General features: G+C 46.5%; 1 protein-coding gene across 3 annotated transcripts; it reads right to left on the reverse strand.

The window, feature by feature from the left end:
* Nucleotides 1-1,501: 1,501 nt before the first annotated feature.
* On the reverse strand, nt 1,502-24,413 carry LOC147904768 (O-fucosyltransferase 36-like). Of its 3 annotated transcripts, none has more exons than XM_087388321.1 (4): nt 23,284-24,413; nt 21,750-22,011; nt 15,941-16,163; nt 1,502-1,521 (listed from the first exon to the last, which is right to left on the reverse strand). In XM_087388321.1, exons 1-3 carry the CDS (start codon nt 24,297-24,299, stop codon nt 15,987-15,989), a joined length of 1,455 nt encoding a protein of 484 aa, XP_087244447.1. In that variant the 5' UTR covers nt 24,300-24,413; the 3' UTR covers nt 1,502-1,521; nt 15,941-15,986. The 3 variants fall into 3 exon arrangements, with proteins under 3 accessions (XP_087244447.1, XP_087244438.1, XP_087244430.1); XM_087388312.1 differs by lacking the exon at nt 1,502-1,521 and adding an exon at nt 12,475-12,550; XM_087388304.1 differs by lacking the exon at nt 1,502-1,521 and having other exon boundaries at nt 15,794-16,163.
* Nucleotides 24,414-25,100: the final 687 nt, after the last annotated feature.

The raw sequence follows: 25,100 nt of genomic DNA on the forward strand, positions 1-25,100 counted from the left end.
ATTATGATTCCCCCGCCTGTCAACAGAATGCAGCTAGATTCCCTACCCCTTTCTCGCAAGCGCCTAGGCCTATCTCTTGGTGTTCAGGGCCAAACAAAAATTCTATTGCACGATCCTCTACTGAAGCAGAGTACATACTCTGGCATGTAGTTACAGAACCTTACCAAAGAGCTCGGAATTCAGCTCATGCTAATAATGGCTGCGGTTTCCTCACAAAACATGGTTGTAATCACAAACGTAGCAACCCTGTTGACCTTCAATACCCAACAAATGCTCCCTACAAACGCCTTTCCGACACATCGTTTTGAATTTCTCTGACCCGGCATTGGATTTTACTTGAACTTCCCTTCTGCATTACGCACTCAATTGAGGGCAACTGAGAGAGGGATTGTGGGGTCCCATAAGTTGTTAGCGACAGGCTCCTCATAATCAAAGTCACTAAACAAAGTTCGAGCTTCATTAAACCAATTTCCTAGGAAAGTGATCACATGCATTTTATCACGAGAGAACCCAAAAAAAAAAAAAAAAACCTTCCGACGATTAGCCTACATATTGAATCCCTGAAGCGGTAAAACATACAGGTGATACCGTCGATGCAACCAATATTGCTATTCCTGCGAGGCAATAGAAAATGCAAGATAAGCACAAGATCATAGGGTGACATGAATAGCGATCGAAAATGCTAGAGAAACATGTTGTCACTCAAGCAAGGAAGACCTGACAGAAAGGCGATAGTCCTGCACTGAATCTCAGGAGAACAACGAAGCATAGAAGAAAATGTTCGACGACCCTACACATACAAAACAACGAAATACAGAACCAATAGTCAAGAAACCCTTTACTAGAAGAGCGCCCTTAACCAGAAGAACGAGCGAAGAACCAACATAGTAACAAAATCCTGATGAGACACAGAAGACGACAGTCGAAGAGTGCACACATCCACTCTCATGCAGAAGCTAATCGAACAGATAGGCCATGCATACACAGTCACACCGATCTGGTGAACGCATTCAACTGAGCACGGATACCCGTAGCCGAAGCATTTGAACTGCTAGAGAACCATGCATACCTTCGAAGACCAAGCTGACTCCATAGAAGAGGAAATGGATTCAACCCAGTCTACAACACCTCTAGCACAGATAGGAGCTAGACGAATTCGACCAAGGAAGTCAGAAGAAGCACAGATGCGACTGAGAAAGCCAGAAGGAGCACAGACTCAACCCATCAAAGAAGCATGCAAATCGTCGAAGATGAACCTTTGCTTCAGTCCAACCCAACCATCGAAGAACCGACGAACAAGACAGCCATGGGATAGAGCACCTCTACGACAATGCGAGATGCAACCATTCGATTGCCTTTCCTGACTATCAACCAACGCCTTGCCTTCGATCCCAACGGACGACCGCAACGCGAGAAGCACGCCACATAATCAGGTGATGGAAGCAAGAGTAAAGGGCGACGGAAGGAGCTGCGAAGAACAATTGAGTACAAGTACTCGTGAGCACTGCCTTCAAATTGGTTCTGTCAAAGGAAAACAATTGTCAAGATGATTGGATGATTAATTTGCAACACCTATGATGGAAGCCCGTGCATAGGAAAGTCCAAATGATTAGCAAACTGTGTGTGTGTGTGTGTGTGAGAGAGAGAGAGAGAGAGAGAGAGAGAGAGAGAGAGATTAAACCACAAGAAACTGTTTGGACACTTCTTTACAAAAGTGTAACTATAGCCCCGCCTGGAAGGCAGTACTAACAAACAATATGGCGCGACAAGCAGACATGCACAAAAATGATTACCTCGTGTTTAAACGCACCTTGAAATGATTTTTCCTTTAAGAACACCCATAATTAATCAACCAAAAAAACCTATTCAACGCTCAGATGTTGCCAAGGGCAGTTGCCTACACTTTCTCAAGAGTTACAAGATGAGAGTGTGAGAGAGAGAATATTCTAACGAACCAATGGCAAGTTCCAATTTATTCTACAATCTAATTCTAAGCAGCAAGTTACGAATTTGAAGTTTAGAAACCTACTAAAGGCATTACTTCTATCTTAAGAAAGCACATAGATATAAGGTAGGCAAGTTGGCCATATAGCTTTTTCTAAAAGCAATAAACTCCTTGTATGTATAAATTATTATTCATGTTAATTGAAGAGAATGAAGTGTAGATGTCATGAAAGCATTTGATTGTTTGAACGCATATTGATAAAGCAAATTTATTGAAGATATTGCATTTGAAACTTTGTATAATCACTACCACTTAAATATGGATTGGGCATCCACGATGAGCATGGCAGCCACCCATAACAAAAATGATGAGCCTTACCCTTTACCTCTGAAAACCCCACCCTAAAATGACCCTGTTTTAAACACACACTTCAAACATACCCATAACTAACCTAACCCCCTCACACAAATCCCATAGAAAGCCAAAAAAACCCGCTCTATGCTTAGACCTTGCCATGGGCACACCAAAAAGAGTTGCCTACACTTTCTCAAGAGTTGCCAAGATGAGAGAGGCACAAAGCGAGAGAGAGAGAGAGAGAGAGAGAGAGAGAGAGAGAGACTCTAAAGCATTCATCTTTTTACGCTGCTAACATTCAATTTTCAACGTATCAATAGCAAGTTCCAAGGCAAGCAAAGCTTCCATTGTCTAATGCTAAGGTGCCTATGAACTCAAAGAGAATTGCATGAAATTCAAGAATGAAAATTTTACGGCAAAGAAGCAATTAAAATAAGGTCATCCACAAATAAGAGCGAGAATCTCGACAAAGATGCATTGTAGGGAAACCAATAACACCACACCAATAAGCACACAAACAAGATGGTGGTACCACTTGAAACCAAACCTTTTGATATTTTATGTGACCATTTCAACAAAAATGACTCGTTGAACAACTATTGTGTTTTTGGAGGGAAGTCCACACAAATAGAACCAAACATTCATTATGCATATGCCTTTTTCTCTTGGCACAAATTTGCACATAATATTTCTGAACAGATTCTATGCCATTCAGTATGGAATCCTTCTCATTCAACAATAGAAGACTACAAAGCACCATGCTTGCAATAATAGTGCTGATCTTGCTACAGCTCTTGCCTTCTCCTTCAATGCTTACAAGCAACATGGCTGCCCTGCTTATAGAAAGGGCCATGAAAGAGGGTTATGTTCCCATTGAACCTGGCATAGTTTCCAAATTCAGAAACACAATGGAGGGCACACATGCGGTCTCTGAGTGACAGGTTGGACATCCCATCTATTCTAAGCTCTCATATGGATCACATGGAGCCTATCCAAAGAGGTCATCGATTTCCTATAGTCCAACCTTTCCTGATGATTGACCCTGCAATGCACCATTGATACCCATAGCTGGAACCTAGATAATGGTCCCATCACTACAAATCCGTTGAAAGCAAAAATGTAGCAAATAATATTACATGCATTATTAGAAAAACTACTGGGAACTTTATCAAGATTTGGAAGCACTATCAATATACAGATCCTGGACCGGATGTTTAAATCTCTCGCCTGCTCCTGCGAATGCCCCTCCCCTCCCCTGCTCCCGTCTACCCCCCCCTCGCGCTGCGCGGCCCCCTCTCCCCTCCCCCTCCTCTTTCTCCGTCGCCTCCCGCCGCGCCCCTCCGCCCCCTCTCTTCCCTCTCCGCCCGCCATCCCCCCCCCTCTCCTCCATTCTCCGCCCCTCTGTCCTCTCCCCGCCTCCCCCCCCTCGTGTTGCGCTACCACCCCCCCCCGCCCCCTCCTCCCCCTCCCCGCTGCTGTGCAAAGCTGCCCCCCCCCCTTTCCCCTCCTTCCTCGCCTCTCCTCCCCCGCCCCCTCTCGTGCTGCGCTGCAGCCTGCCATACCCCCTCCCTTTCCCTCCTCGTCTTCCCCGCCCAGCGCTGCGCTGCCCCCCTCCCTCCCTCCTCCTTCCTTCCCCCTCTGCCACTCGCTCCCTCTCCACCACCTCTCCCCCTCCCGCTTCCCCGTACCTCTCCATCCCTCCCTCTCTCCTCCCCCGCCTCCATACCACTCCCCCCTCCTTCGTCTCTGCCATTTCCTTCTCATTCCCCCGTCTTTTGGAGCGTTCGCAGTTTGTCGGTGCGGTATGGCGGCCATGAGCCCGGAACTGGTGGCCCAGACGGACCCCCCCCTCCATCAGCCTACCGCATAACACTGACAGAGCATCAGGTCTCCTTGGTGAAGCAGGCCGCCACAGACTTCTCCCAGACATCCGTTTATGGGAGAGTCATTGGCTACGCCCCTTCACGAGCAGACATCAGGGACTGGTTGCAGTCCACCCTCTACCTGAGGACAGCCACATTGAGGAGGTTGCACTCATGGGACGTGGTATCTTCTGGCTCAAGCTCTCCTCAGCATAGGCTGTGAGCGATATGGTCAGACAGTCCCCTACTTCTGTGGGTGGGAAGATCATCCTTATGGTCCCATGGTATAGGGGTTTCAGTGTAGCGGACTTCGATGCCCGCTTCCGCATTCCTCGCCATCCAGTTATCCTCAATTTCCCACGCCTCGCAACTGAGCTTCGCCCGATCATCAAGGACCTGGGGGTGCACTTTGGCTGGCTCATGCAGGACACCTTCGTTGATGCGGCGGCAGCCCAAGGGGTGCCACGTGTCAAAGTGGCAGTCCTAGATCTACAGAGTATCCCCTCGGAGTTCGAGATTGAGACGGACTCAGGTGTGGTGATGCAGCGCATTATGGTCACTGGTCGCCCATATCAGTGTCTGAGATGCCACAGCTTCGAGCACCAGGCGCGCTCCTGCCCTCGCTTCACGAGGACAGAACCTCAAAAGGCCCCCATCCAGGCAACTCAAGATCCCCCTCGCTAGGCATCGACACCCCCCCCCCTTCCCGAAGGGGAAGGCTGGACTGAGGTCAAAAGGAAACAAAACAAGACCAAAAAAGCCTTCCCATCTACAGCAAGAAACCCCTGTGGTCACCAATCAACAGCAGCCCGGTAAGGGGAAGGAGAAAGGGAAGGAGAAGATCAGCCAGCCTCCCTCTCATCCTTCACCCCGCCCCCCCTCCCCTCCCCCCTCCTCCTCGGTCCCCCTACCTCCCCCCCCTCCAGGATCCCCCCCAGCACCGTTGGTTTCAGCCCCCCCCTCTCCCTCGAGCATGATCCCGAGGGAACCCCCCCTCCGCCTACGCCACCTGCGGCCCCGAAGCCAGCACAGACGCGCCTATCCCTCCTGGCCCGGCGGAGGGGAGAGGCCCTTCCCCGCAGATGGCCAGTACCACTCCAGCTTGTTCGACAGCCAGCACCCCTCTCTCTGGTTCAGACTCCTCATGCTCATCCCCACACCCTAGGGCTGCTCCTAGAGCTCTACCTTTGGAGTTTTACCGAGCAGGACCCTAGGATTATTTGGATGTAGCGGGTATTGGCTCCTTCCCTGCATGCCTAGACATCAGCATCTTCTTCCTCCGAAAGGGGGCGGAGGGTAAGGTGTCCGTCCTTGCCCCCCACCATGGTCCTAGCTATTCCTTCACTATCACCAGTGACGGGAATGAGCAATGGACGAATGAAAACGTTTTGGGAGACGATTCAAGATCAATCCTAGGAGCAGGTGCAGGACTGGATCGGTAGTAAAGCAGCGGAGCTTCTTCAGCAGCAGTGGAAGGAGGGTGACGTTCGTCTGCGATGGCACCACAGCGCCAAATGTTTCCGCCTTTTGGTCATTATTTGACCGCCTCTGGAGTGGGTCTACGCGGAAGGGCTCCGCCCGTGGAGGACCTCAGAGGTAGTGGGCTTCTACAGTATTTCCTTGGCAGAGGCGTCGAGTTGGTTAGAGAGAGCTTACCACCATGGGACGAAGGGCCTCTCCCCCCTGTTGAAGGTTTTAGAGGATGGGTCCGACGATCCGGCCTCTCCTTCGAAACCCTCACAGAAGCGCCTTCGACTGCACACTGGACATCCTCCGACCACCTTGACATCGACTGCAAGCAGACAGCTGTTTGTGGCCCATATCCCCTCTTCATGAGTATACACATTATCTCTTGGAACGTCAACGGGTTCCACTCATCAGGAACCCGCGGCCCCAGGAAGATGGTGCTCAGACAGGAGCTCCAGCCAACCTTGGTGGGAAGGGTAGATGTGCTCCTATTGCAGGAACACAAGCTTTCGGCTTCTCAGACCAGTATTTGTGGGAAGGTCCTCACAGGACGCTCCCACACCTACTGGGAACCTTCGATTGGCGAGTAGGGGAGGAGCGGAGGTGTCTGTACCTCCATCGACGCTTCTCTAGTTTAGCATGTGTGTGGTTTTGGCACCCTGATCCCAGGACGAGCGCTTTGGGTGGGCTTGAATATTGAGGGATCCCGCATCGGCATCCTCAATATCTATGCCCCAACCGACCTCAGACGGAGAGCCGCTTTTTGGAGCTCTTTGACAGACTTATTGCCAGAGATGGATTCTTGGATTGTAGGAGGGGACTTCAATAACCTCGGTATAGCTTAGGCGGAGCAGGCAGATTGGGACTACTACTTGTTCGCTATGGGAGGTCGGGACAGCTGGAGGGAGCCTTCCTTTTGCTGGACAGGGAGTCTGGACTTCTCTTGGGGTTACAGGAGGGAGGGAGGCAGATTTCTGGAGCGGTGGGACCGTTTCTATGTCAGCGATTGGGCACTAGGCAGAGGTGGAGAGTCAAGAGTGGTTCCAGAGACGACCCTCTCTGACCATGCCCCAGTCATCCTAGTCCTGGACTCAGCCTCTCACTCCTTACCTCCACGCTCATGCCGGATCCCAGACTCCATCTACTCCAGAGCAGCGGTTCGCAGCAGGATAGTGGACCTGTGGGAGCAGGATTGGGACCCCATGGGGGATATGGCAGCACAGGTAGCTCAGGCTCTTGCTGAGTCTAGTCTCATCTGTCAGCAGGAGGCGATTCAGGTCAGGCAGCAGTGGTGGGCGAAGGAGAGGGGTCTCAAACGAGATCTCGCCTCGATACAGCGGATGCAACAGTCTTTTCCAGGCTCTAAGGAGCTCAGACAGTAGGAGGTTAGAGCCCGAGCCATGCTAGAGGAGATCACCCAGCGATGCTCAGAGTTCTCGTTTCATGCTTCCAAGTCCTTCTGGGCTACGAAAGGCAACAGGATGTGCAGAGAGTTCTTCAGGACCCATGGCCAGAGGTCAACAGGGGAACAGCTGCGATCTCTTAGAGCGCAGGATGGTAGTGTCAGGATAGATCCAGACGAGGTCCAGGACTTGGCGACAGATTTCTACAGATCCCTGTTCCAGCAGGAGCCCCCAGACCCTCGTGCCCGCCGTTGCAGGGAGGAGGTGTGGAGGTATACACCGTCGCTCGTGCAGCCTAGCATGAGTGATTCCCTTCTCACCCCTTTCACCGTGGCAGAGATGCAGGATGCGGTGAGCGCTATTGATGGGCAGAAATGCCCAGGTGAGGATGGGCTCTTCAGAGCTTTCTTCACCACCTTCTGGGAGCAGGTCCACCAGCCCTTGCTCGCAGCCTTCCAGAATATCTTCTCCAGTGGACAGATGCCAGAGAGCCTTGCGACAGGCTTGATTTGCCTCATCCCCAAAGGGGGGGACCGTCAGGAGATCAGACAGTGGCGCCCTATCACCCTCCTCCCGACTGCCTACAAAATCCTGCCAAGACGATCAGTAGCCGCATCCGCCCCCTGCTACATGACTTGATCCATGACACCCAGACTGGTTTTGTCCAAGATCGCAGCATTTTGAACAACATTTTCACATTCTCAGAGGCGACGGAGTGGGCCCAGCACAGTGGCCAGCACCTTGCCATACTCCTTCTTGACTTTGAGAAGGCGTACGACAGGGTAGACTGGTCCTTCTTGGAAGGTACACTCTCTCGGTTCAGTTTCCCGGACGAGTGGATCAGAGGTATTGCTAGCCTCTACAGGTCGGCCTCCAGCCGGGTTATCATCAGCGGTAGGATGGGGGAGAGATTCACCCTCGAGTGCTCGGTGCGTCAGGGCTGCCCGCTTGCGCCCTACCTCTTCCTATTTTTTGCGGAGGCCATGACTCACTTCCTACGAGCCCGTACCACTGGTCTTCGAGGGATGTGCCTCCCTATTCGGGACGATGCAGAACTTCTGGACTCCGAGTATGCAGACGACACAGCCCTATATGTGTAGGATGATATCGAGTCACTGGAGCGAGTGAGACTGTCCCTAGAGGTTTTTTGCCTAGCCGCTGGGGCGAAAATCAACTAGCATAAGTCAGTTGGTTTTCTTACGGATCCGAAAGCCAGCTCACAGTGGGGTATTTTCCTGGGGTTTCACTGGATCCCTAGAGGACAGACGACACGTTACCTGGGATTCCAGGTAGGCCTGGATATCACGCCGGCTCAGCAGTTCTTACCGGTCCTAGTCTCCATACGACGGAAGCTAGCCTTCTGGAGCACGGCTCGGCTATCCTTGGCAGGCAGGGCCCTTGTGGTCAACCAGGTCCTTCTTGCCACCGCTTGGTACGTGGCCTCTTGCTGGTGTTTCTCAAGATCGTGTGTAGCCCAGCTGAGGAGACTGGTGCGGAACTTCCTTTGGTCTGGCTCAGATGGTTCCGGCACCACCAGAGCCCGGGTCGCCTGGCAGACAGTCATTCTTCCCCAGACAGAGGGCGGCCTTGGCATCATAGATCCAGAACTCCAAAGTCAGGAATTACTTGGAAAGTTAGTCATCCGCGGTCTGACCCCATGAGGGCACACGTGGAAGCTCTTGCTTCAGCATGGTCTCAGCGCGTGTACCCCCCAGAGAGGGGGTGATTGGCAGCCGTCTATCCGGTGGATTTTCACTTCTGCCCCACTGACTCAGCCCTATTCCCCCTTCCTCCGTAGCCTCGTCTCGGTCTGGAGGAAGTTGCAACACAGCCTCTCCCAGGTTCCCCCTAGCTGTCGAGAGGAGATAGACAGACAGCCCCTGATCTCGAGCAGCCAGGTGACAGATGATACAGGTCGCCAGCTTGGAGAGAGATCCCATATCCCTTGGGCGCTCTGGGCCCGCGCGCTCGCTCCGGGTTTGGAGGGACGTCTATAGCCAACTGAGCCCAGGCGAGCTGGCAGCAGCAGTAGGTACGGCACGTGGGATCCAGGCTCGACGAGCGGAGATCGATGGTGCCATTCCTGCAGGTGGAGGATTCCTATGGTCACCAGACAGCTCCTCCCGGGAGATGAGAGGTGGCTAGGGCAATTCACACCCCGTGGCATTCCTTTGGTGGTTGCACGCCTCTTCTCGGACTCCTCGATTCACTTCTTCTCCGTCGCCGATGATAGCCGTCTCCAGAGCAGAGAGGCCGTGATCGACCCCCAGCTTCCCTGGCAGCGCCTTCGCATCATAGGGCTGCAAAGGAAAACGTGGCATATAGACCCCTTGATTATGCAGGACAGATAGAACGTTGGAGGCTATCTGTGAATGTGGTCCGTCAGCCTCCTGGCGATGAGCTCGGCATCGGACAAGGGCCACTGTAACCCCTATAGATCATGCTCCGGTCCTGAACATGGATGGGATGTCTCCAAGCGTGATATGTGCGTCCGCCCTTTGCCGAGTGTGTCGTGTCGTTGGCTCTAGACCTCTACCTTGCCAACCACCTGTGATCATGTGGTCTATGTGATCTAGCTAGAAGAACTCCGTAAGCATACCTTGAGATGAGCCTATCTGGGCTTTCTGACCTTGTCTCAGCAAGCGCTCTGTGTGCCTAACTACCTCATGGACGAAGGTAGATAGGCATCTCTGATCTGGATAGGAAAGGAAACGAGAGAGGAGTTCGAAGCCACTCTGAACAGGCAGTGATAGCGGCCTCATATCTCATAGTATACAGGGCATCTGAAGATGAAGTGCTCCTTGACTCAATCTCATGTCAATCACACAAGATGCAGATGCGACTCTCTCTAGGTACTCCCTTAGCTCATCCACTCTTAATGCGGAGTCGATGCGATGAAACACATATATGTCCAATAGAGACCCTCAATGAGTGTGGGAGGTGGATCCGGATAGACCCTGGGGGATCAATGAAGCCCTCCTGGGAGATGTGCAAGCAGTGATCCCTGTAGAAGCTGAGCTTCACTGGAAGCTCACTCAATGCCAACCAGCCCCTAAATGTATGTAGGAGTAGAAGGTCCTCGCATATGACCTGGTTGACCTCATGATATCCGAGTGGAGAGATGGCGCCTCAATGCTGTATTGGAAGGGGGGTAACATGTACATGTGGAGTCCCAATCTCTCAAGCCACCTGCATTTGCGTGCATACCAACATCTCTAATCACCCTCAACTACTAGGGCCATAGAAGAGAATAGTGCTAGCCATGGTTGTTTACGTCGCCCTGAGGTGCAGGAACTCATTGCTTACTGTGTATCATCTGCAACCGCATGAGAACTTGGAGTTGCTCTACCCTAGCCAAGCCTGCATCCGAGAGATCCAGCCCCCAACAAGGGCTGCCATACATGCCTGCTAGCTGGACCAAGGAGACGAAAAGAAGAGCTTTGGTCTGAGGTTCCTGGAAATGCGTCTTCTAACCGGGCTAATAAAGTATACCTTTTGCTCCAAGCGCGCCTGCATCACCGGTCTCATCATGAAAATAGGGCCAGAGAAGAGAACAACTAAATAAATGTATGATAAAAGGTCATCCATTGCAAGTGGATAGCTCTCTGTGCATATTTGCTCGGGATGTGTTGAAGACCATAACTTTGGTCTTACCAAGGTTGACCCTCAAAGTGTGACTCACAGAACTCCTGTAATGCATCTAGGTGTCTCTGGAGGCCCTCTACAGAAGAAGATAATAGCACCACATCATCTGTGTATAATAGGATATGAATCAACAAACCAACAAGCGAGTATCCAGACCCCCCCAGTGTCTCCATAAAAGTCTTGAGCTTCTCTATGTAGAGGCCAAACAGGGTTGGTGACAGTAGGCAACCTTGTTTGACCCCAATGGTGCTCATGATCTCCTTTGTCCTCCAGCTCCTATCTGAACTCTACTAGAGACCCTCTCATAGAGTGCCATAACAGCCCATATAATCTCCTGGTCGTAACCCAGCTCCTGTCTAATAAGGCAAGCCCTCGGTACTGTGTCAAAGGCTTTGCAGACAGACCCTTTGTCTCCGTGCTCTGGCCTCCTGGATGACATTCCTGAGTGTAAATATCTGATTATGAAGCTTCAATACCATGTCCTTGACACCACCCTTGGTGAAAATAGTGCAGGAAGGACGAGGTGAGTATGAGAGGTTAGGAGCAGGTTGGTGGGGAATGTCATACAGCTTGTGTGCATAGGTGTGCCAGATCTGGGTGTCCATGAGGGGTGATGGGGATTGCCGCAAAGAGAGAGAGAGAGAGAGAGAGAGAGAGAAGAAGAAGAAGAAGAATGTATTATCGTCCTCTGGGGGCTGAGAAACCGACCCATAGGACCCATAAGCACAACAATACAAGTGTCTCCTTCCTTTTGTGGAAGGGAATAAGAGAGCAACTATTCTGAGACAGATTGTGTGATACAATATTCACGATATTTGAGAGTCTTGGCAATAAAATTACCTAGAGTGGCTAGATGGGTATGTGAAAGCTAGCTTGCGAGGGTGTTGTGCTCCTTTGTAATATTGTTAAAGTCCTTCCTTATGTGGGCATACCGTGGGCATGTAAGGAGGACATGTGCCTCTGTCTCTACTTGTCCTTGGTCACACAACTTACAAAATCTTTGTTCCCTTGAGACATCCCCCCAAGCTCCTTTCTCTACCTCCAGAGTGTGTGTGATTGGGTACGGATGAGTGCAATGCTTCTCCTTGCATTTGCAGGTGTGGGCATACCGTGGGCATGTAAGGAGGACATGTGCCTTTGTCTCTACTTGTCCTTGGTCACACAACTTACAAAATCTTTGTTCCCTTGAGACATCCCCCCAAGCTCCTTTCTCTACCTCCAGAGTGTGTGATCGGGTATGGATGAGTGCAATGCTTCTCCTTGCATTTGCAGGTATGGGCATAGTTATGTATTTTTGTGCGTTTTCTTCTTCTTGAGAGTAAGTGTCCCAATAGATGGGATTGATATGTGTACAGTAGTACTCATACTTGGCCCTTTTTTCAGCTAATTGCCATTTTTGCTGCAATACTCCCAACAAAGCTTTATGGAATGCCTTCTCATCCATTTCCCCGGATGACATCTCTAGGTAGGATGTTACTTTCCATCTTTGGAACCATCCCTTGATGTCTTGCCACCAACCAGATGCTAGCATCTTGCTTTTGTTTGTTTTTTGAGGTCTTTTACTTGCTTCCCATGCTTTCATAGGTAGTCTCTGTGGCTTCATGGTCTTGACCTTCTTTATGTATTTGAAAACCCTTTCCAATGCTCGCAGCTCAATGGGCCTTGTACCAGTCTCAATAAGCATGATTGAGTATGGTGTGGTAATTTTGACTCCCAAATGTCTTCTTATAAACAATTTCTGCATTTTTTCAATATCATTCCATTTTGATGCTGAAATGCTACCTCCCCATACTTATGCTGCATATAGCACTGTTTGCACCACATATGCATCAAATAGAATCCGTTTGATGCTCCATCTCCTAGTGTCACTATTTCTGCAATCATTTTCAAAATGATAATATTTCCCCCACCCGGCATCAATCCTTCTGTGAACACAAACATTCCATCTATGATTTGCTGGCACATCTATTCCCAAGTATTTGAATGTATTTACCCTCTCAGTTTCCTGCTCATTGTACATAATACTTGGGGTACAAGAGAGAGAAAGAGAGAGATACAAAAAAATACAGACATATAAGTATGTATATATGTTTGTGATACATATACATGTATGTATGCACATGTGTATGTGTGCGCATGCGCATATGTATACGTGCTATGTGCTATGCATAATTATAGTTTATTATTTATTTACATTTATAGATCTGTATCATATATTCCAAGTTCCTTTCTTGGACTGCAAGCATGCTCTTTTCCAAACTTTTCTTGGAGTCGAAGCCGGAAGACATGGTGGACAGTAAAGGGAAGGTACTCATGGCAGTAGACAGAGAGGAGCTTGAAGCTTGGGAAGAAAGAGATGCCCATGCCCTGGCAATAATCATAGGGACTACGGCGGACTCCGTTCTTCCGCATATCCAGCTGGCCGAGACGTCAGTTGAGGCGTGGGCCACACTGAAAGATCTGTACGAGACTGATAATACCTCCCGGATTGTGCTTCTTCAGCATCAACTCTACAATCTTGATATGGAAGAAGGCGATACGGTACATAGCCATTTGACGAAGGTCAAGGTGGTGCGGGATCAGCTGGCAGCAATTGGAAACACTTTTGGAACACATGCCTAAGTAAGATATAGCTTTCGAAATAAACACTGTGATTCTTCTGCTTCACTGTTTTTCATTGCTGCAAGAACAAACAAGTCTGTATGGATCTACATGGCTTACTTTTTTGCACTCGATGTGCCTGTAGGCTGTAAACTGCCTCATTCGGCAAATCACAGCCTGCACAGGAGAGGTGACATCTTTATAGTGTACTTGCATTAATGGATGTCGTGCATGCTATATAGCTGTAAGGACATCCATGACAATAATCTGCTCTCCCCTTAAATTAATTCTATGTTGTTGTCAATTTTTTCTTGCCATCCACTACATGCACTTATGCGTACAAATGTTGAGCATGCTAGTAAAACTGTACAGACTGCCACGAAGCACGCTCGCTGCTTGACAAATTGAGTTCAGCATCAACTCTATGCTTTGCGCTTACTCTACGAAAATCTTCTTCCCAATTTACTCAATAGACGCTGCTCCAAGGTTTCTCAAACCTCTAGGTAACGTGTGTCATTAGATGGCACGGGTCTTTGTGATGGATCATGGAATAACATAACCTCTTTCATGATGAAGGTAAAGAACTAGGCTTTCGTAATTGGGGTTTGCCTCCATTTGCTCTTGCAACGCAAATCCTCACAAGAGTGTCTCACAGATTCTATTCTGAAGGTAGCCTTTAGAGGATTTATTACAGGTGTAAAGGAGAGTGGCTCTGAATATATATGTAGGTCAGAGAGCTCGGCAATACAGGGAATGCAAGTGGGCAAAACTGAAAGTAGAACATTGAGAGAGTTAAATTCCCAAAGCCAGAAAATGACAGTGTGAACAAAATCCAGGGTTGTCTCAAACCCTAAATGTGAAGGATGATATGCTGGCACAGAGCATATGAGCATTTCACAATAAAAGAGCTACATGCATGCATATCAAATGAAATTTCTCTACAAGCACCATCCATATATAGACGCTAAGCATTACATCTATTTTTCCCCAAAGGCAAAAAGGTAAACTTCTATTAGGTAAGACCAAAACACATAGATATAGTTTAAAGCCCTGTAAAGCCCTCATACAAAATCATGCAGAAACGAAAGGAGGCTGTCATAATCGATCAAGAGAGTGGAAGTGCCATGAAGGCCATGTGGCTGTATATAAGAAGGACAAACCATAGTCATGCTCTCTCATAAAGGAAGCTTTCTTTAACATCGCAATGCATGAGAAGCCTTGAATCATGCGCCAAGTGGCCATGAGGGTGTGTATAATATCCTGTGTTTGATGCTGGGCACCCTGGACTTTGTGGAGACACAGGAACCACCGAGTCTTTCGAGAACCTACTTCTTCCATGTTCTACTATTTCCAGATGTCACTCAGGCAATCCTTTTATGATTTACCTGTCTGTTGGTCAAATAGATTATACTGTCTACTTGTCTTACAATGAAGTTTTCTGAGCTTGCACTTGCTGATCTCTACTTTAGAGACAGCTTCTTTTAATATAAATATATATGGATTTCACTAGAGAAAAAAGTGTATAATATCATGCCTGATCACTGAAAGTGGCCGAGAGGCATAAGTCTGAGTCCCATCTAAGGCCTCTGTGCACCTAGATCTCCAAATCTGTCATGCAGTAAAACTGGCAAAGGTCTCTCAAGCCAAGTCTATAGAAGGCGATTGAGGTCTGTGCAAAGATAAAGGAGCTGCATCTAAAGTGATAAGCTAAGGGACTTCTCTTGACAATAAGAATGGACCTGTCCAAATGAGAGTGCCTCCTTTATTCTCATAAAGAAGGATAAGCTATCGGAAAGTTCCATGTGCTCAAGTATGTAGATTCTTCCCCTAAAGGCCTAGGTACTACAGTGAATGATGTGGACTCTGGTTATCCTTTGCCAAAGGAGATTTACCTCCTGCAGAGTAGGGCAATCTTTAGATATATAACAAATACTAAAGAGGTTAAAGCATAGTCACTCCTTTATGGCCTTTCTATAGTAGGCAGAAGGCAAAAGAAATCTCTTACCAGCAATGCCTTCTTAGAGTTTTCGTTCAGAAGGCAAGAAAGCGTAACTCTTGGTTCAAGGCAAACCCCTATTTCTTTCATTTAGTAATGCCAGATGTAGAATGGAGGTCATTCAAAAGGCCCTTTGGAAATGGAGGTCTCTGTTTTCAAAAAAGGGAGTTGGCCATGAGAAACTCAAATCTTCTTGAAAGAGGTCAGAAGGAAAGATGCTCTGGCCTGTACATAAACATACACACATCTAGAAAAACTGATCTCAGAATTTGAGTCAAAGCAGATGAAGGAATGGCTACAGCACGAAGGGAGTTGATTGAACATACGAGAATGTGAAATGATACAGACAATGCAAGTGGACACAAAATTAAGTGATCCACAATAGAATGTTTCAGACTCAGCAAGAGAAATAACATTTATGAGGAAGCATGTATTCATGTCAATTTAAACCAAAAGAAACAATGGAGAATCCACACAAATCACAAAGGTCATACTATTCCAATTATTGAAGTGTAGGCACTATACTATGTAATTATAGCTGAGTGTACAAATAATATATTGTACTGTGATGATACATTCAAATCTGCTCACGATTCAAGGATTCTGATAACTTCTAGGAATTTTACCTTACTTGGAGAGCCAATTTTCCACAGTTGAAGTTGCGTACCTTGTTGATTGTTGCTTTCAGAAACCATATATCATAACTCAAAAGATCAGTGCAGGCTTGCTACAAAGTTAGGTTTTTCCCCTTGACACAAGTATTCATCGCATGTGCTAGATGTTCCCCATTCATTGCGCATTCTCATGATGTCTATTGAGAAAGTGGAGCCGGAGCTACCAATAAATGTGCTTGACATTGCACAAATTGTCTTATCCAGCATTGCAGTCACCTGTAACATGCCAGTGCTATTTTGTGTGAGACTCCCTGCTGCATAACACAAAAGAGGGCATGTGATGGGTGAAAGGAAAAAGAAGTATGCATATGTGTTGAAGAGGACCATCTCTTTGCAGAAGATGCAATTAATCACACAATTATCTGGGCAAAAGCATGCTCATAGAGAGGCAATCAACATAGGATTGCACCTCACCAACTGGCAAATACATGCAGACTGCTGTCACTAATATCCACGTCCCATTGGAATCATTTATTTAGAAAAACAGAGAAATCAAAAGCTTATAGACTAGGATTGAGTATATTTGCTTTAAAAAGGGAAAGGTAAATTTAGTAATCGTGCATTTCCTTTGACAATGAGCTCATATAACTGTCAACTTCCCCACATATAAGGTAGACTTTGTGTACAAAACTTTGTGCAAACACACCACGTGGCTATTGGCTATCTGAAGGTCTGAATTAAGAAGGTCTGAAGGTCTGAATTACTGGCATGCCCACGAGATGTTGCAGAGGCTTACCATGGATTTTCGTGAATACTTTTGACTTTCACCTCCATTCCTCATGAAACTGGCCTTACACACACATGCACAAATAGAATCAGAAATGCATAGAAATGAGTTACTGGATAGCATAAAGAACAATCACTGGCTAAAGGCTAACCTGAAGTTGGACTGAAAAGCAGCAATTGAAGGCTTAGCACACACCACATACAATGAACCATACAAGCTAAACCTTAAGATGAGCAGGTGAGGACCTGAGGGAGTATCCACTTGAAGCTTAGTGAATGAGCTAGGTTTCAGCTCCCCCTATGTGACATTGTCACAGTATATATCTAGATGAATCCAGGAACATGCCCAAACTCATCCTCTAAAAACACAACACATAGTGCAATTTCAATCTCATGATAGTCACTCATAAGGCATTGTGACAGTATGCCCAAACAAAACACATCAAATCACATGCAAGGGGGAAAGGTCTTATCTGATTGGTGAGACCTAGAGTGTGTCGAGTGGTGGATGCACATCTACGAGACGTGACTAATACTGGCCAATAAAATAAAAGAAAACTAGCCATTCCAACGATATAAAGGCATGTACCTCCCACTCACATTTCCACCTGTCTAACCGTCAGTCTTGAGCAGCTGTGTCATGTCCGGGCACCCTTACTAAGACCACTGAAAAATGATCCGAAGTGGAGACCCCTGGGGTAATGCAAATAGTTTTATCTCTATCAATGCCCAATTGTTAACATGACATTTGTCCACACGTGCATGGATGAGCATCTAACATCTCCTATTCAACCAAGAAAGTAGGAGCAAGGAAGGCATAGCATGAAAAGCGTCATCTATCCAAGAGTCTCTACCACTAAACCGACAAAGGAGAGTTCCCCAAGCTGCTTTGTCAAGAGAGTGAAGGCCTCCTTGTCTTCTTTTTTATCTAAGGGTAACTCCATCGTGTTGAAGTCTCTAACAACCACCCATTGTTTTCAAGGGGCAGCAGGGGAAAGGGTTGCATTGAGGCATCCTATCCAAAGGAGATGCCCGATGGAGTCTTCTTGGGCCTTTTCTTCTTTAGGCAATCTCTAGCAGAGTGACTAAAGAGTTAACAAATCCAACATTCAAGCATAATGTGATCATCGGAGATATTAGGGTCAGCAATAATGACCCCAAGTCTTGAGACCCCTTCAGCCCTAATTGTCTTTGCTGTGCAAATGAAGGCAAATCAAGGAGAGAGAAACTGGGCCTTTCTCATGCAATATTTGATAACTCAATCAACTCCTTATCAAAGAAGTATTTACTTAGTTTTTCATATAATGAGCTTTCTCTTAGCTTCTTTAAAACTTTTCTAAAATGAATCTCATATTCTTTTTCATTCTTTGGGTAGATCAAGAATACCATCCAAAAAAACAAGAACAAATATTATTAAGTAGATGAATGTGACATATTAGTCAAACCAAAAAGTAGGACCGCCCACTCATAATGCCCATAGTGAATTCTGAAGGTAGTCTTAAATAATCCTCTTATTATATTCGAATCTGGTGATACCAAATCCAAGATCTATCTTAGAGAATACTTTAGCTATAATAGCTCATCCATCCGAGTGTAACATGCAATTGTTATCTGATCATATAATGTGCAGCAAGAACTTCTTTAAACCTTTTGCGAGGCGTATGCATTGATAAGACAAAAAAAGCAGTGGAAAGATGCACTTTGTAGATAAGGCAAGGTAGACACTTGCACATACACATAGGGTAGTGATGGGGGGTTAGCCACAGAGAAGCCATGTTTTTAAGAAATTGGAACCCTACTGATGTAAATTTTGTGAGTAACATATATATTTTTGCACGGAAGTGATGAAGAAATGCAATGTGCATGTACCAAGGGTACCCCGAGCAAGTATCCAGTGTGCATGTGTGGTTACAAGATGATATGTGTTTTTCATGCTTGTTCTCGAAGTCATATGTTATGATGGCATGAGTGCTTCATGTATTCGGGATGTCATGTAATTTTGTGGGTGTCAGGGTTGGGTGGATTATGTGGTTGGTCTGTGAGTAATCGGGCATTAAATGTTGGCAATGATGTGTGAGCCTAAGGTTGGAATCATGTGCAATTAATGTCTGGTGTACAATTTGAGGAAAACATTGGAGAGTGGTAAATTCATACTGGTGACATAACTGGATCAAGGATAAGGTGGTTGGATTCATCTGGAACCAACAACGTGGGCATATACCTAGATGAATCCAAGAACAATCCCAAACTCATCCTCTAAAAACACAACATAGTGCAGTTCCAATCCCACGATAGCCACTCATAAGATTGAAAACCATAAACTCCATCATGCACAGCAGGGACTAGCTACTATGACATCCCCACTGATGTCATCAGTGCCCAACAGTGGGTGTAGACCATAGTATAAAAGTATGCTCTCACACATACAAATCCACACACCCACACATACTTGAGCATCCATTTATACAAAGTCTTCGTATTGAGTTTCTGTCGGCACTCCGGAGGTGAAGGGCAAATGCAGCCATGACGAAGGCTAGCACTAAAGGAGAAGGCTAATCAAAAAGTAGTCCAAATCTCTTCATTCAAGCTACAACTGCTTGTGAAGTCTAAACGATTTCAATTTAGTCTCTCCCAAACGAGCATCTAAATCTAAATCTAGCTGATAGGGCAACGCATGAAGTTATGTGGGCTGGCTCTACGTGCTTATGGAAAGAGGATTGACGATGGTAAGTGGGGGTGCTAAGAGAGACTGCCAGAAAAGGGTTGAATGCTGGAAGAGAAAGACGACAAGCTGCACATAAGAGATTGAGGGACTGCGTGGTGTGCTTGACGCATGCTGGAGCACACTCTGCTGGACGATCTCATTGGATGGAGCTTGGCTGGAGGTGATAGGTGCTCTTCGTAGAGATTGTGTGGAGATACTTGCTCGCTGACAGATCGATACACTTCTGTTCCTCCTGAATTATGATGTGGAAAGGCTGAACCGAGCAAGGGAGGGCCGATTTACAGAGGAGTGTAGCTGATACTTGACATACTGGTTGCTGCGTTGATCGTAGAGAAAGGTTCTAAAGGAACTGAACCTTCTTCAACATGATGCTAGGAAATGCTGACGGGCAGTTGAATTCTGTGGGCAGAGAAACTCGTAGTGCTCAGAATACATTGTCTGGGGTGGCATTGTGGCTTACTGGTGTTGACAGCCAGAAGAAGGCACCTTTTGCACATGCGTACAGCAATTGATTTGTCTTGGGCTGTGTGACTGAGATTGAGGAAGAGAACCAGGTCTGTTATTTTCAGATTTGTTACAAGGCTGAGGTAGATGGTGCGATCTGAAAAGGACTGATTCATGGGTACTGCCAGAGAATTTTCAGATTATGTCTACGTGATACTCGTATACTTTTGTCACTTGTATGGAAGCTTGACCTGATTTCTAGTTTTGGTATTTTGTTTTTGTCGTTTATTGTGAGAGTTGTTTCGAGTCTCTGCACCTAGATACTTGCTTGGGGTAGTGGTACAAATGCTCCGTCTTCTTCGAAGGGAGTCCACTTGCTTATGATCCCAACTGTTCTTGTGTGGTGGAAGATGAGCAATGTATCTGTCTTTGGAATGAGATGCATCTATGGTTGATGTGGTAGTTTTTTCTGAGGATTTTCACTTGGGGCATCATGCAATTCGGAAGCATAATTTTGAAGTTTGATAAATCTATCCCAATATTCGTTTACTGTCATCTAGCCTTGTTTTAATTCAAGAAAGACCATCTTCTTATTCATTTTAAATTCAGATGGGAATTGCTTTTCCTCTGCATTCTTCTTAATGTCGTCCACTTAATCAGCTCTGTTTTGTTTGCAACAGCCTTCTTACACCATAGTTTTGCCGGTTCTTTAAGTTGAAGGATTGCTCCCTCAGCAACAACATCAAACTCTCTTAAGACAAAGTAGTATCTTCTCTGCGAGCTTCATGGTCCCTCCTTTCATTTTGTTCCTTTCTAGGATATTCTTCCCATGATTTGTTTCAATCGGTGGATTGACTCTTTAAAGGTCCACCTATCCCCTACCCACAGTATTCCGATTTGCCAACCTTTTCATAGGGATCTGAGATCATTCACCCTCTTTGCTAATATTTCGTCAGCATGTAGCACCTTGAGAGCCTATGACTGCTCCTTTTCATCATGTCCCAAGTACTCACGTTCTCTTGCCCTTTCATCTTTCCAAATTTAATTATTCCTGAATTTGAGAAAACCAAATTTCAAAAGCAGTATTGGATGCTGCACGGGAGGAGTAGAGGCTGAAACTGTTGGAAAAGACATCTCCCATCTGTAAGCCCCTATATGAGGAGACCATGGTGGAGGTATTTAGGAGGCTGCCACATGGGCAGCATATTGGCCGCCATGTGGGAATGAGGTAGGAGAGAGTGGGACTATGGACTCCTTTTGCATTGTGTCCTTTTTTGGACAGAAATATATTTTGTTGGTTCTATATCTCTGTTGGAGCATTGTCTATTTACTGGCTTACAGGTCTGTGTTCACTACACAAGTAAAGAAGTTTTGGATTCCATAGTTAAACACTTTTGTGTGAATTCCTGGGCGCTCTATCAGCCTTCCGCAGTGGGTACCGCGTGTTGTCATTTCAAATAGAAACTGGGGAAACAGAGGCAGATTAGAGGTGGACAAGGGCGCAAGGAAGAGGAAGGTAACGGGAGGAGCAGCACGTCGAGGAGGAAGCTTTGGCAGGATTTATTGCTTACTTCCATCTATGTGGGTACTGTGAAAGCATATCATTGTGGATACAGATGTACATGCCTGACGCATATAGTTTTACTCATGTCAGGATCGACATGGAGTTACCACCTTTATTACCTCTGTCACTAAAGGCCAGTTGGTATATGAGTGTTATCACTAAAGGAAGCCACAAAATTAAATATGACTTGATTAATATGCACAGAAAAACATGAAGAAGACGAGAATTACCCTTCTCGGTAGATGTGTACCCAAAGCATGGCAGACATCACTATTACAATGTTAAAGTTCAACAGCAAAAAATGTAGAATCAGATCCGCACTATTTGAGGTGGTCATTCTGACCTCTTTGTCACTAAGCAGCCCATGTCTCTGGAGTGGAGAGTCCCACTTTTCTCCCCTATCATGGTCGGGCCTTTGAACCAAAGGGATCCTCACATTGTTTTGGATAAGTAAACTCTGCAGCAAGCTTATTTCGCTCTCTTTGGCATCTGTTGACAGGTAAATCACAGGAACTTCCAATGAACGGACATTTTGTAATATGCACTCAGCTGCCTGAGGAATCGGGTAGAAGAAACAATTGTAACCCTTCTTGCTGTTCTCATTGCTGAGCAAGCATAAACAGAGTGTTAACTCTCTCTCTCTCTCTCTCTCTCTCTCTCTCTCACACACACACACACACACACAGAGAAGGGGACCAAAATTTACTTGGATGACATCCTCATTCCTTTACAACAGGAGCACAGACGGCAGGGAATGGTACATGAAATGGCAGCAAGAAAAGCAGGAAAATGGGCCACTTACACCGATGGTACAGTGATAATCCGGGAAAGAGTAAACAGTGGGGAGAAAGAAGGGGGGGAAATTATGACAGTGTCGGGCCCATGGGATGTATACACAAAGCAAGCTGAAAATGGTTGTGTGGAATTGTGATGGCACCCTTTGGTCTGATCCGGGGGGTTTCTTGGAGACATACACAAATAGAGACATTATCTTCTACACCGAGACACATGAGAGCCCAGAGAGAGGCCTGCCCACAATGATGGGATATAATGGGAGTCTGCCTATAGGAAGGAGATGAGGAGAGACAGTGGCGTACGGGGTTCTAGAGGTGTAGCCGCCCTATTCAAATCACACCTGAGGCCTTTCATTTCCGTGGTATAGAGAGAGGAGCATGCATGACACATGTGGATATGAGCCCGATTATTGGAGGCACGACCGATCTTCATAGCGGTGTGCTACTTCCCCTCAGATACATCATCCTATGCAATGAGGTCACTACAAAGGGGCATAGTCCATATGAGACAATATATGATAGGCAAAGAGATATCCTCCTTCTCGGTGACTTGAATGCACGCAAAGGAGACAGGCAGGTGGGTTTGCTAGACTTTGACTCTGACTCCCTCACAGTTCCGGAGTTAGACCTAGCACAGCTTGGGATTGTGAGACACTCAACAGATGCACCTCATGTGACAAGATACGGAGTGAATCTAACATTAGAAAAGCTCCCTTGAGTCCCGCCCTCTCTCCCTCCACTTAGTCCCGCCTCGCCCCTTGTCTCCCTCTCCTCTCCCTTCTCACCCCGTCTCCCTCTTTCAAGAGATGTGAGCAGGAAAACCTATGTTTTCTGGCACACCGTGCCTCTTGTTTGGGAAGCGGTTAGTTTCTCCTAGCCTTAGCAACCAATCTGGGCCATCGCACCTCTTTTGGATCAAAGGGGTCTCTTAATATTTGGGTCTACTAGACCGTGCTTTGGTCTCACGGGTAATTAAAAAAGGTCAATCCTCTCTCTCTCTCTCTCTCTCTCTCTCTGCGCGTTACTGCAATGTGACAATCCCTCAGATATTGTACTGCAAATCATACCGCTATTTATAATTACCAGAATGTCAAAAACCCATATCTTCTGAAATGCAAAGCCAAGAAATTCCTGCCCAGATACGTCTGAATAAATCGCTCCGCTGTAGCAACGATGAAGTCGTGTGGCTGGAGAATAGTTTTGCACGTGTGAGCAAGAGGCCCACCTACTTGATTTACCCATTCCGCTTCCACGTCTGCATAAAATACATCTCCAATTCCAATCACTTCATCTTCACAAGTAAATTTCTCCAAAATTTCTGCAGCTGGAGGATGAGAGGGAATATTTGCTTCGCCTGGCCAAACGTCCTCCTTTTTACCCCATGATATTCCCAATTTTTTCAACTTTTCCTCGTGCTCTGAATCTAAGTAGCAACCGTCCATATAACACAGGAAGCGATCAACATGAAGATGTCCGTGACGACGATCCTTGAAGTCGTCAAATGTGATTAGAGTGTGATTTCCACCCAAACAGTTTTGAATGTGTGATATGTTCAGCATTCTCTCATAACTGTAATCTACCTTGGGACTGGGCAGAATGAGTGTGCGTCCAAGTAGCGCAGCAATAAACATATGCTTCTCAATGCAAATCAAGTGATTTGAGAACTGCCCAGATGTGCATACAGCAAGGAGATATTTGTTGGATTTCGGCTTCCACGCGAGGCCCTCCTTCACTTTGTACTTTGTGGTCGCAACTGCACGGCAGTTGTGTGTATCACTCGACCCAATGCCGACGTTCTGATATGATGATAGCAATACTTGTTGGACCTCCTTATTCAACGTGATTTGGGACAGAATCTCACCCCGCAAGGCTTCTCCTTCGCTCGAATTGGAGGTAGCGTTCCAAAGACGAAGCAGGCCTGCGGCTTGTTGCTGAAGTAAAGCTAAGGATCGCTGTTCCGCCGCTATTCTTTCTGTTTGCTTCAGACCAGACCAGCTGGAAGCTGAAAATTTGAACCATCCGGAGGAATTCAAAGTTACGTAGATGATAAACAAACTGAGAAGCAGGACAGGGAGGAAGAGCAAGCGGCGAGTCTCCATAGATTAAGAGGGGGCTACAGACATGGATATGCAGAGAGTGACAAACTAGGCTCAGATGTTGGAGCGCACTGAGTGGTGTTGCTCATATGAGTAGAGGAGAGTACTCTCTATGAGAGTGTTACTCTCTTTGGTATCACCGTTATCAAAAGCAGTGCCCTTTTTGGAGAACTAGAACCGGGCAGTAGTGAACGGTGTCAGGCTGGGTGGGCAGAATCTCGTTCTAAGCCACTCTGCTGCCTGGGTTTTATAGTGTGCCCCTTGGCTCAACAAGAGGGCATAAAGGGGGTTTGGTTCCACTATGCTGCTTGCCTAAAAACCGTCCTTTAGTGTAATTTGAACCTGTAAAAATGGAAAACCCCGCCTTAAGTGGTGAGAAGAAGGTTATTTAAAAGGATAAAATTTTATGCTTTACGGGTATTTGAAAGATATAACTTGAAAATCAAGGTTAGATTTATAAATAGTCTTTGGAATACCGGTTCATGTTGCCTAACGACTTTACAAACTAAAGGTTGTATTTACTTTTATTATTATTATATATATTAATAACAGTTTAAACAAATTTGTCCATGTGGCTTGCATGATACTCGTTGATCAAATGGATCAAATTTCAATCATCACCGTTGATTGCTAATCAGATGTGTGGTTCTAGTTTTAGGTCTCTTTTCCAAGTTCCAATGTCTTCTTTCTCAAAATGTGGAGTGTGGACTGTGGAGTCTGCTCATGCTGTCACATCGATTCTCTATGCCCATTGCCTACTAGCCTTTGCTTCTAAGTTCTGGAATCTGAGTAGTGATTCCTTAG

The sequence above is a fragment of the Dipteris shenzhenensis genome, chromosome 2, assembly GCF_047967505.1.
Source record: "Dipteris shenzhenensis isolate YYH24624 ecotype China chromosome 2, Dip_SZ_1.0, whole genome shotgun sequence".
Taxonomy (NCBI): Eukaryota; Viridiplantae; Streptophyta; class Polypodiopsida; order Gleicheniales; family Dipteridaceae; genus Dipteris; species Dipteris shenzhenensis.

What these genes read in the sequence shown, in the direction of transcription:
- LOC147904768 (XM_087388321.1), bottom strand. Translation starts at nt 24,299, where the DNA reads ATGGAGACTCGCCGCTTGCTCTTCCTCCCTGTCCTGCTTCTCAGTTTG. An exon ending in TATGGGTTTTTGACATTCTG is followed by an intron (nt 22,012 to 23,283) that starts GTAATTATAAAT and finishes ATGCTTGCTCAG; the next exon opens with CAATGAGAACAGCAAGAAGG. An exon ending in GGCTGCTTAGTGACAAAGAG is followed by an intron (nt 16,164 to 21,749) that starts GTCAGAATGACC and finishes GGCATGTTACAG; the next exon opens with GTGACTGCAATGCTGGATAA.